General features: G+C 40.6%; 1 protein-coding gene across 5 annotated transcripts in view; it reads left to right on the top strand.

Annotated features, from left to right (window-relative positions):
- The window catches only part of ALPK1 (alpha kinase 1), a 172,850-nt gene extending 160,286 nt beyond the window's left edge, over positions 1 to 12,564 (top strand). For all 5 annotated transcript variants that reach the window (XM_040418354.1, XM_040418355.1, XM_040418356.1 and 2 more), the window contains 3 exons: positions 7,029 to 7,191; positions 9,457 to 9,637; positions 12,267 to 12,564. In XM_040418354.1, the coding sequence (XP_040274288.1) occupies positions 7,029 to 7,191; positions 9,457 to 9,637; positions 12,267 to 12,505 (583 nt within the window). In that variant the 3' untranslated portion in view covers positions 12,506 to 12,564. The remainder of the gene's footprint in view (positions 1 to 7,028; positions 7,192 to 9,456; positions 9,638 to 12,266) is intronic.
- The last annotated feature ends 523 nt before the right edge of the window (positions 12,565 to 13,087 follow it).

Raw genomic sequence — 13,087 nt, 5'->3', positions numbered from 1 at the left:
CCAGGAGAGAGCAGCTCTGTGTCTGTACACAAGACGTCACAGTGCTGGCCACGCCCCCTGCACTGATCGGAGCTGCTGCTATCTGCCCTGTGTCTCCCTCCCACTGGATTCTTCAGGAAAGATTAACCCTTTCTACCATTAGAAGCACAGACTTCAGGGCTGAGGCTTACATATACAGCATGCTGCTGAGTATCCCAGTTGTCAGACATGTCACTCAGAGCAGCACTTGTATTCACCCCCTTTGCAGGGGGAAGGGGCAGGGATTGTTCAGCTGCAAATAACAACAAAGGGCCAAGAAGAGAACTAGGGAAATGAGGAAATAGAATGTTTTCCCCTAAAACTTGCTTAGCTTATGTATATATTGTTGACCATCAGATTTACAGTGCTATATCTTTTTTTTTTACATAACTCGGACAACCCCTTTAAGGTTTTTTGGCATTTTATATCTTGAATGCACTTATGTAAATTAATTAATAGTAATTTGGACTTAAAAGTTTGTTAAAAACCCATAATATAAAAAAAATACCAAAAATTTAAAAAATCTGATAAATTTGAAGACAATTTTGCATTTTGTGGCAAAACATGACGTCTAGGAGTTTTTTCAATATTTTATTTGTTTTCAGCACACCAAAATACATGGAAATTAGATGAAAATAATCAAACAGCTTTTTAGTCGCAGACCTGTGTTACTTTTGAGCCCCTTAAATGAAGAGATTGAGTTTAAAAAATGCTTTAGTTCCTCACATTTTTATGCAATCATTTTGTTCAACCCACTGAATTAAAGCTGAAAGTCTGAACTTCAACTGCATCTGAATTGTTTTGTTCAAAATCCATTGTGGTAATGTACAGAACAAAAATTTGAAAAATATTGTCTTTGTCCAAATATATATGGACCTAACTGTGTATATATACAGTACAGACCAAAAGTTTGGACACACCTCATTCTTTATTTTCATGACTATGAAAATTGTAGATTCACACTGAAGGCATCAAAACTATGAATTAACACATGTGGAATTATATACATAACAAACAAGTGTGAAACAACTGAAAAGATTCTAGGTTCTTCAAAGTAGCCACCTTTTGCTTTGATTACTGCTTTGCACACTCTTGGCATTCTCTTGATGAGCTTCAAGAGGTAGTCCCCTGAAATGGTTTTCACTTCACAGGTGTGCCCTGTCAGGTTTAATAAGTGGGATTTCTTGCCTTATAAATGGGGTTGGGACCATCAGTTGCGTTGAGGAGAAGTCAGGTGGATACACAGCTGATAGTCCTACTGAATAGACTGTTAGAATTTGTATTATGGCAAGAAAAAAGCAGCTAAGTAAAGAAAAACGAGTGGCCATCATTACTTTAAGAAATGAAGGTCAGTCAGTCAGCCAAAAAATTGGGAAAACTTTTAAAGTAAGGGCTATTTGACCATGAAGGAGAGTGATGGGGTGCTGCGCCAGATGACCTGGCCTCCACAGTCACCGGACCTGAACCCAATCGAGATGGTTTGGGGTGAGCTGGACCGCAGAGTGAAGGCAAAAGGGCCAACAAGTGCTAAGCATCTCTGGGAATTCCTTCAAGACTGTTCGAAGACCATTTCAGGGGACTACCTCTTGAAGCTCATCAAGAGAATGCCAAGAGTGTGCAAAGCAGTAATCAAAGCAAAAGGTGGCTACTTTGAAGAACCTAGAATATGACATATTTTCAGTTGTTTCACACTTGTTTGTTATGTATATAATTCCACATGTGTTAATTCATAGTTTTGATGCCTTCATAGTCATGAAAATAAAGAAAACTCTTTGAATGAGAAGGTGTGTCCAAACTTTTGGTCTGTACTGTATATATAAAGAAACAAAAAAGTTCAGTGGCAGCACCGTCAATGGAACAAATACGGGTGCAGCTGGCCCAGTGTGGATGTATGCCAATCCAGATAGATAAAAATAACAAAAAGGGCAGCACTCCAGAAAGTAAAAGATGAAAAAATCTTTAATTACCCATATGGGACAAGCGACGTTTCGGCTCAATGTGTGAGCCTTTCTCAAGCCTTGAGAAAGGCTCACACATTGAGCCGAAACGTCGCTTGTCCCATATGAGTAATTAAAGATTTTTTCATCTTTTACTTTCTGGAGTGCTGCCCTTTTTGTTATTTTTATATATATATATATATATATATATATATATAAATATATATATTGTAGGAAAGCTCAAGGGGCCGTCATTGACGGAAGATGTGTCACTGAGGTTCCTGGCCTCGGTGAGGTAAGAGCCGTTAATTGTAAGAGTCAGCCGCAGCTAGTGCTGACTGACACTATTGATTATTTAGTGTGGCTGTAAAGCCCATCCGGGCCGGCTCTTACTGGGAGCAGCCAAAGTGCAGGGTGGGTGGCTGTTCCCCACGTTCCAGGCCAGGTTTTGGTTTGGAATAAAAACCCAGCCAGCAGTCTCAGCTGGGTGGATTATCCTCCATCTGATAGTTGAGCTTTGTCAGTCTGGGTGTTGGAGCATGAGAGTTCGGCCTGGGATTAAGGCCTGCTATATTGTTTGGGAAAAAGCACGTGGACTTCTGCTTCACCCAAGGACTTATGTACTGCAGCCTGGTGTGAACAAACACCAGACTCAAGGTGACTGTTTGTTTTTCCCTGAAACTGCTTTTTTTTGTTGTCACTTTATTGGGAAAAATTGGGAAAACTTTGAAAGTAAGGGCTATTTGAACATGAAGGAGAGTGATGGGGTGCTGCGCCAGATGACCTGGCCTCCACAGTCACCGGACCTGAACCCAATCGAGATGGTTTGGGGTGAGCTGGACCGCAGAGTGAAGGCAAAAGGGCCAACAAATGCTAAGCATCTCTGGGAACTCCTTCAAGACTATTGGAAGACCATTTCAGGTGACTACCTCTTGAAGCTCATCAAGAGAATGCCAAGAGTGTGCAAAGCAGTAATCAAAGCAAAAGTTGGCTACTTTGAAGAACCTAGAATATGACATATTTTCAGTTGTTTCACACTTGTTTGTTATGTATATAATTCCGCATGTGTTAATTCATAGTTTTGATGCCTTCATAGTCATGAAAATAAAGAAAACTCTTTGAATGAGAAGGTGTGTCCAAACTTTTGGTCTGTACTGTATATATATATATATATATATATATATATATACACAAACCGGATTCCAAAAAAGTTGGGACACTATACAAATCGTGAATAAAAACTGAATGCAATGATGTGGAGGTGCCAACTTCTAATATTTTATTCAGAATAGAACATAAATCACGGAACAAAAGTTTAAACTGAGAAAATGTACCATTTTAAGGGAAAAATATGTTGAATCAGAATTTCATGGTGTCAACAAATCCCAAAAAAGTTTGGACAAGGCCATTTTCACCACTGTGTGGCATCTCCCCTTCTTCTTACAACACTCAACAGACGTCTGGGGACCGAGGAGACCAGTTTCTCAAGTTTAGAAATAGGAATGCTCTCCCATTCTTGTCTAATACAGGCCTCTAACTGTTCAATCGTCTTGGGCCTTCTTTGTTGCACCTTCCTCTTTATGATGCGCCAAATGTTCTCTATAGGTGAAAGATCTGGACTGCAGACTGGCCATTTCAGTACCCGGATCCTTCTCCTACGCAGCCATGATGTTGTGATTGATGCAGAATGTGGTCTGGCATTATCTTGTTGAAAAATGCAGGGTCTTCCCTGAAAGAGATGACGTCTGGATGGGAGCATATGTTGTTGTAGAACCTGAATATATTTTTCTGCATTGATGGTGCCTTTCCAGACATGCAAGCTGCCCATGCCACACGCACTCATGCAACCCCATACCATCAGAGATGTAGGCTTCTGAACTGAGCGTTGATAACAACTTGGGTTGTCCTTGTCCTCTTTGGTCCGGATGACATGGCGTCCCAGATTTCCAAAAAGAACTTCGAATCGTGACTTGTCTGACCACAGAACAGTCTTCCATTTTGCCACACTCCATTTTAAATGATCCCTGGCCCAGTGAAAACGCCTGAGCTTGTGGATCTTGCTTAGAAATGGCTTCTTCTTTGCACTGTAGAGTTTCAGCTGGCAACGGCGGATGGCACGGTGGATTGTGTTCACTGACAATGGTTTCTGGAAGTATTCCTGAGCCCATTCTGTGATTTCCTTTACAGTAGCATTCCTATTCGTGGTGCAGTGTCGTTTAAGGGCCCGGAGATCACGGGCATCCAGTATGGTTTTTCCGGCCTTGACCCTTACGCACAGAGATTGTTCCAGATTCTCTGAATCTTCGGATGATGTTATGCACAGTTGATGATGATAGATGCAAAGTCTTTGCAATTTTTCGCTGGGTAACACCTTTCTGATATTGCTCCACTATCTTTCTGCGCAACATTGTGGGAATTGGTGATCCTCTACCCATCTTGGCTTCTGAGAGACACTGCCACTCTGAGAAGCTCTTTTTATACCCAATCATGTTGCCAATTGACCTAATTAGTGTTAATTGGTCTTCCAGCTCTTCGTTATGCTCAAATTTACTTTTTCCAGCCTCTTATTGCTACTTGTCCCAACTTTTTTGGGATTTGTTGACACCGTGAAATTTTGAATCAACGTATTTTTCCTTTAAAATGATACATTTACTCGGATTAAACGTTTGATCTGTCATCTACGTTCTATTACAAATAAAATATTGACATTTGCCATCTCCACATCATTGCATTCAGTTTTTATTCACAATTTGTTTAGTGTCCCAACTTTTTTAGAATCCGGTTTGTATATATATATATATATATATATATATACACACAAGGGCAGCACAGCAGGCCAAATATAACTATGGAAGTGCATGCCAATTGATCCGGCAACAAATCCAGGACAATATAAGAATTTAAAAAAATAGCAGCACTCTCCCAAAAAATTTGTGAAAAGAAAAACATTTTGTTCACCCCTGTGGTCGCAACGTTTCAGCTCATAGCTTTAAAAAAGGCTCTATGAATGAGCTGAAAACATTGCGACCACAGGGGTGAATAAAGTGTTTGAGAGTGCTGTCATTTTTATATATATATATATATATATATATATATATTAGTCATTTTTCAAACTGGTGTAAAGTAGAACTGGCTTAGTTGCCCATAGCATTGTGTGTCTTATTCACTCACTAAATGAAAGGAGGAATCTGATTGGTTGCTATGGGCAACTAAGCCAGTTTTTCTTTGCACTAGTTTTGATAAATCTCCCCCACTGTGTATTTATATGAGTACATAGCATCATGTGTCTTAGGCTACTTTCACACTAGCGTTTTTGCTGGATCCGGCAGGGTTCAGCAAAAACGCTTCCGTTACTAATAATACAACAATCTGCATCCGTTATGAACGGATCCGCGCCACTTACTGTATACACCACTATTTAACATAGCCAAGACGGATCCGTCATGTACTCCATTGAAAGACAATGGAGGACGGATCAGTTTTCTATTGTGGCAGAGAAAACGGATCAGTCCCCGTTGACTTGCATTGCGTCTTGCTCCGCATCCCATGACGGAAAAAAATACAATGCAACAGCACTCTGCAAACCAGATAAAGTACAATAATGCCATAGTCACAAAAAATATTATAGTGCTAATGCTACGCTTATTTATAAAGTGAGATGCTTGGCAAATGCATTTTGTACAAAACCATTTTATCCCGTCTGCCGAACATCAAGGCGATCTCTGTAAGACGGGAACCTTACACTAAATACTACCTGCACCTGCGCATTGGGATGTGCTGACTAACCCCCTTTTTTTTGCAGATGACAGAAAGAAAATCGCAGCTTGCTGGTATGGGAACGCAAACAAACGGAACAGAATGCATTTTGGAGCATTCCGTTCTGTTCAGTTACGTTTTGACAATGATTGGGGACAAAACTGAAGCGTTTTTTTCTGGTATTGAGACCCTATTATGGATCTCAATACCGGAAAATAGAAACGCTAGTGTGAAAGTAGCCTTATTCACTCAGTAATCGTCACACTATACTAATCTGTGTGGGAAAAGTGAGGGACTGCACACAAATACTGTATTCAGTAGAGAGTGCAGGTAGTGAGAGTAATGAGATCTATATCCTGCTTATAGTGCCATGGTTCTGACTGTAGATCACTGCACTAACGTTATCAGCAGAGATATCTATTGTATCTACAAGTAATGCATTTGCTACAGAATGGAAAGCTGATAGCTGTAGGGACAGGGCTTTGTTATCTCAGAGAAGGGAGGGGGAGAATAGCTGTGCTAGTGAATGTGAAATCAACAGACAGGGCACAGGCCATGTGACCAGAGCAACTAGAACGCCCACAGAGCCTTACAGGAGATGACAACAGTGAGTAAAAATCATATCAGAGCATTTCTGTGTGTGTGAAGCAAAGCTGATACCAATAAACAAACAAGTGCAATTTTATTATGTGCTGCATTGCAGTGGGTTTATTGATTTTCAATGCACAATGGTTTCCATAGCCTTTAAAGGGGTTCTGCAGTTTGTTTAAACTGATGATCTATCCTCTGGATAGATCATCAGCATCTGATCGGTCCGCCAGTTGATACTAGTCGTGACGTCACTGGGCCTGCGGTAAACAATGAGAAGGCCTGGAGCGCCGCTGCCTTCTCAAACAGCTGATCGGCGGGGGCCCCGGGTGTCGGACCCCAGCCGATCAGATGCTGATGATCTATCCAGAGGATAGATCATGAGTTTAAACAAACTGCAGAACCCCTTTAAGCACATAATAGAGAGCACTCAATTTACTGCTGGTTTGTAGGCGCATAGTGTCTGAATGCAAGTGAGCATGGAGATACAAATTACATAACCAGACTACGCGCCACTTACGGTATACACCGCTTACTCTAGTTTGGGGGTTGTTTTAGAGCTGACAGATTCCCTTTAATGTGGCTGCAAATTGCTGGACGACTGAAAAAAAGTGGTTCATAGAATAATCAGCGCACCTATGGTTACTCTGATATACTGCCCTGTTGGTTCATTTGCTTGTTTTATTTTATTTTTTGCTTGTCTTTGATTTATCTTTGTCCTTTTTCAAGGTACATCGGAAAAGCATACAAAAAAAACAAGGAACTGCTTTACCATTTCTGTGATGTTGAACGTCAGATGACTGCTCAGTTCTATGTCACAGAATTCAACAAAAGATTGTATGGATTAAATATCCCCACACAGATATTCTATGTCCCGTCTGCTGTTCTATTGGTAAGACTGCTCTAGTAAGCAACACTATTACTATGTTATAACACAAACCTATGGAGTTTTATTTTTTTTTATAAATTTTTTTAGAAAGTCAATTATTAAGACAGCGATCTTTTAGAAATTGAAATGTTCCTTATGTAATATGCCCGTACATGTGGCAGAATTGTGTTTCGTGACCAAGAATTACCAATGTTTTGTGATAATTTTACTATAATTTTGACCATATTTTTGAATAAATGTTTATTACCTTTGCAGTTGACAAGCTGACTGTAATCATCATATGATCATTATCTACAGTATAGTGTTTAAATGTGTTTTCACTTGCATAATTTCAATAAAAACAAGATACAGGAATGGTTAAAACTAGAAAACAATGACCACTTACCTCACTGATCCCCTGTCAATGATGTCCTGATATAGCTGTAGTCACCGCTGCCCTCCACTTTCTGGTCACAGGCTGAACAGACAGGAAATGGCTCGGACTACCCACCCAGGCAGTCACTAGCTGCAGCTGTGAATTACAGCTGCCCATAGAAGTCTATGGAAAGGAAAAAAGGGAGGAGTAGTGAGACAGAGTGAGAGGTACAGATACAGAGGTTGCAGCAGCTAATAGTAAGCGTATCTCCCCTCAAGTGTTTTATTCACATCTACACTGCTTAGTACTTCTGTATAATGTTTCTATATGATTCAATTAAGTTAGTGACGAAGAGCAGAAGCTCCTGTCTCTATGTGTAGTGTATGGGAGATACATAGCAGCTAGTCTTCATTAAAAACAGCTCATACTATGGCCAGAAATAGTGCTCTTACTGATGTTCACACATGACAGCTTCAAAGTTACCTTAAAATGTAGGTATGTAGCAGATTCTGCAAAGTTTTCTGAGTATAAGGAAAGATACCGTACTCCTTATTTAACCAATTCTCCCCTGCAAGACAATTGTAAAAAAGTAAAAAATAAAAAAAACTTTTCCTTTTCTCATTGTAAAAAAATTATATATAAAAAAAATATAGAATTTTTGTTCCCACATCCTAAATTACTATGGCTGTGTAACACATAAAAAAAAAAATATACAATACAAACCCGTACTGACCCACAGAATAAAGTTAACATGTTCTTTTTATAGCGCCATGGACACAGTAAAAATGAAAACAAAACAGTGGCCTCCAAATGTAACCATCATGAGTGGCTTGGTCCTTAAAGGGTTAGATGCTTTCTTATGTGCACTGCAAAACGATGCTACAAATATATCCTGTCTTGAAAAAAAATAAGACTTTATATAGCGATGTTGATTAGAAAATAATAAGCAAAAATAGGTAAAACTAAAATAAAATCTTCAATAAGGATCCAACCACGAAGCCAGAAGCAGTTATGAAAGATTGTTTTCGATTTTGGGGTAGATTAGGAGGACATAGAATGCAGAAGAACACATGGGCAGTAAAGTGCATTGAACTAGTCTAGGTGCTGTGTTACTTTTATAAAGGGGAGTTTTTGTGGAGGGCTCATACTTTAAAGAGAACCTGTCACCATGAGAATGCAGTGCAATCTATAGGCAGATTGACAGCCATCCCTATATAGGCGTGTACAGAGAGAGCTGTTGATAGGACCATTCATGTAACAGCTGAGCTCAGAAAGACAGAGATTTACATCAATAAGGTACACATTTTAAACTTTTCCCACAGAACTATATATCAATCTGCTCAGCTCCTTCATTTCTAACATACTGCCTGTAGATTGCACCACATTTTCATGGTGACAGGTTCTCCTTAAAGGGGTGGTCCTATGTGGGACATTGAGGACATATTGCTAGAATATTCCACCCCTGGGATCTCGCTCCTATCCCCAGAATGGGACCTGAAGTGAATTGAGAGCAAGCCGCGCATGTACGGTCACCCTACATCCACCGCTATAGGAGGTTCAAAAATATCCAACAATTTTTTGAGGTCCCAAAGTGGTGAATGGAGAAGTTGTTGCTCTTGTGCGGCTATGGGACTTCCAAAAATAGTCAAGTATCCTTGCTTGGCTATTTTTCTGAGACCTATAACAGTGAATGAAGAGGAAGCTGTTCATGTGTGGTGCACACACCATTCACTTCAGGGGCCTGTTCTAAGGATAGGAGCAGATCCCTGAGGTGGAACCTGCTGGTATTTGACATTTATAGCATATCCTAGCGATAAACCATAAATGTCACAGATGGAACAACCCCTTTAAGACTGTGACCCGTTTTAGTACATATAGAGCAGTTCTCATTGTATGTAATGTTACTGTTTCAGATCCTGGAAGGCAGAAGCATAAAGGAATGTGTGAGTGTAGAGCCATACATTCTTGGGGAATTTGTAAAACTTACCAATAACACTGAAACTGTAAAAGCAGAGTATGAAGCTACAAAGTACGGTTTGGCCTTTGGACATTTTGCGTACGAATATTTTTCTGACATCGTGGTGGATTTACAGGGTGAGATATTATTTATTTTTTATTTCAAGCTTTTTTTCTAATCCAACTTATAAATAAGCTAAGCAACAGTGATATTACCCCTCTATAAGTCTCTAGAATATGGGATTCAATTTTTAGCTCCACATAAGGGCTCATGCACACGCACGTATATTCTTTCCGTGTCCGTTCCGTTTTTTTTGCAGACCGTATGCGGAACCATTTATTTCAATAGGTCCGCCAAAAAAAAGGGAAGTTACTCAGTGTGCATTCCGTTTCCGTATGTACGTTCCGCAAAATAATAGAACATGTCCTATTATTGTACGCATGACGGACAAGGATAGGACTGTTCTCTTATGGGCCAGCTGTTCCATTCCGCAAAATACGGAATGCACACAGACGTCATCCATATTTTTCGCGGACGGCAAAATACATAGGGTAATGTGCATGAGCCCTAACTAAGACCTTTTTCACACATCCATGTCAGTGCTGAGATAATCTTCATTACAAGACGGTCAGTGTTTGATCAGTTAATATGTCCTTGAAGGGTCCATGTTTGGTGCTTGTGTCTGTTTTTTGCCCTCCATGTTGCATCCGTATTCCACGTGCACTGCTAGGCTGAAAAGGCAACTTTTCTCCTACCAATTTTAAGTGAAAAAACACTGCCATCTGTGTTTTGTAAGTGGTTTTCATGTACTTCATTGAGCGTGTTTTGTCCACATCACTGACTGTTCTATTAGGGGCCAGCTGTTCCATTCCACAAAATACGGAATGCACACGGAGGTCATCCGTAATTTTTTGCGGACTGCAATATACATTCGGTCGTGTGCAAAAGGCCTAAGGCCTCTTGCACACGACCGTATGCCCTCCGAGACATACGGTCTGTGAGCGGGCCATATGTCAAGGAGCGGCATTGATGGTGCACACGGGAGTACACAGCATCATAGATTACAATGATGCTGTGCGCATCGGGTCGCCCGCGGGATCATGTGAGTGCGGGACAATAGCCCCACGGGCGGCCTGACGTGCACAGCATCATTGTAATCTATAATACTGTATACTCCCATGCGCACGATCAATGCTTCTCCAGGACATATGGCCCGCTCACGCACCGTATATCTCGGAGGGTATACGGTCGTGTGCAAGAGGCCTAAGGGTTATACGTAAGCTGACAATAAATGTTATGTAATTGAACTGAGAGAGGTCTTTTTTTTCAATGTATGTAACACTACATGCAAACAAATGAGTGCATGTGTTAGAGTGCCAAGCTCTTCCATGCCCTGGACCTCTGTATTGGAGCTGGCCGTGATTATTTATTTGCCTATGTAACACTGCACATTAAAATATTTTTCTAAGGATATTTTTTATTGACATATTTTATGTATATAAAATGACGGGTGCTAGAAGAGGTGTTATTTTTGGTTTATTTGATATATATATATATTTAAGTAATAACAGCTAAGACGATATCCCGTCAGAGGGAGAATAAACACGGATGGTATGTATAAATTGTATAATCACAGGGTACCACCTGCCATGTGGTACCCTGTGATTATACAATTTATACATACCATCCGTGTTTATTCTCCCTCTGACGGCAAGGATCTCCGGCAGGCTGTTCCGGCGGGTGAACAGCCTGTCGGATCCGTGCTGCCGCTAGTGCACACGTGCACTATAATGGGGGCGGGCCGGAGTTCCGGCAGCAGCACTGCAGCCATGCCGAGAGGTGGCCGGAATAAAAGTACGATAGTCAATGAGCCGGGGCGGTAGTCCGGTGGCACGCCTGCACTAGCGGCAGCACGGATCCGACAGGCCGTTCACCCGCCAGAACAGCCTGCTGGAGATCCTTGCCGCTAGTGTGAAACTAGCCTAATTCCCCCAACTGCAACCCAGTTGAGCATCTATGGGACCACCTTCATTGTTGTGTCCGCTCTATAGATCCTCAGCATGGCTCAACATACATGTGACAATCTACCAGGACCTTACTGAGTCACTCCCAGTCCATCTAGGGGCTGTCCCTGCTGCACGCAGCGTTCACTCTGGTTCTTAGCTGGTGGGCATAATAATGTGACTCAACTGTGTATAATCTTTTATTTCGAATGTGTCATTCTGTGTGAATTGTTTTAATTCCACTTCATTGTATACAGCATTCAATTCTGAGTATTGATATCAATTTATAAATAACTAAAGTAGTTTTACTCTTACCGAGGCTGTATTTCATTCAGGTTTGGCTACTTGCACATGACCGTACCATGTTTTGCAGACCCAAACGGTCATGTGAATGAGGCCTTATTAGTTGTCACAGAAGTTGTCACCCAGTTTTCTCCTGCTCCTCTGCTAAATTTGACTAGCTATGTATTGATACCTTCTCTGTTCCCTCATATCTGCATAGGCAGATTTGCCTTTTAAAGAAAATCTGTGTGGTAACCTCCATTGGACTTATAATGGTAGCCATATTGTCCAGTCATTCAAAATAACTTTGTATAGCTAGTTATTCAGTAAATTATTAAAATGTAGGTATGAATAAGATGTACACATGTTATCTGTTACTTTTGTATGCTTATATTGCAATATATGGTTTTATAGTTTATCTGTATAGGATTTTCTTTTTTGTGTCTCCAAATAACACAGCAATTTACTGTATTTTTTACAGGCTGGGTAACTGGAAGTGAGAAAGGTGAAGCAATCATTTATCTAACAGACCCACAGATCCATTCAGCTGAAAAAACACCAGGAGCCATGAATATCCATTTTGGAAATTACGGAATATATTTGTTTTTCACTTCTCAACATAAAGAATGCAATGAAATCTGTAAAAAACTTTCTCTAACAAGACCTAGTGCCGAAATGCTAGCAGAATTTGGTAAATCGCGGAAAAATAAGGGCAAATAAAGTGTACCTCTACCTTCCTCAGAATGTTAAATAAAGGCATGGGCTTGTGGTATACATGGTCGTCCTGTCTTAAAAAGGTGTTTTACTTGTCATACCTTTTTTTTGTCTGACAGCCCTGTTCATGCAGCATCCTCACTGGATTTACTATTCGGGCAGATTATCGGGAATGAACGTTCCTGTGAACTCTCGTTCCCGACAATCTGCCCCGTGTAAACATCCTGCTGATCACTCAATGAATGAGCAAAACGCTTGTTCATCAGGTGATCCTGTCTTTCATGTAGGCACCTAAATTATCATTTCTGGGCAGCAGATTGTGCTGTCTATCTGGCAACTAAGCCTAGTAATCGGCACCACTTCTTGGTCTGTGCAGATCACTTTACTGCAGTTAATTTCTTATCTGTCATTCTAATCCTGCCTGTAATGATATCACCTCTGTTTATAGATAAGAGAGGATACACCATTCACAATAGGTGATCGTCAAAGTTTATCTATTCTTTTCTTGTACAATGACCTCTGCACATGTCACAGAGCATGCCTAGAAAACTCTCCCATAGAAGTCAATGAGGTCCTCTCCAGACCATT

This window comes from Bufo bufo, chromosome 2, assembly GCF_905171765.1.
Source record: "Bufo bufo chromosome 2, aBufBuf1.1, whole genome shotgun sequence".
NCBI classification, from domain to species: Eukaryota; Metazoa; Chordata; class Amphibia; order Anura; family Bufonidae; genus Bufo; species Bufo bufo.
Note: the sequence above shows the minus strand (reverse complement) of the source record. Positions and strands in the feature narration are given on the sequence as shown.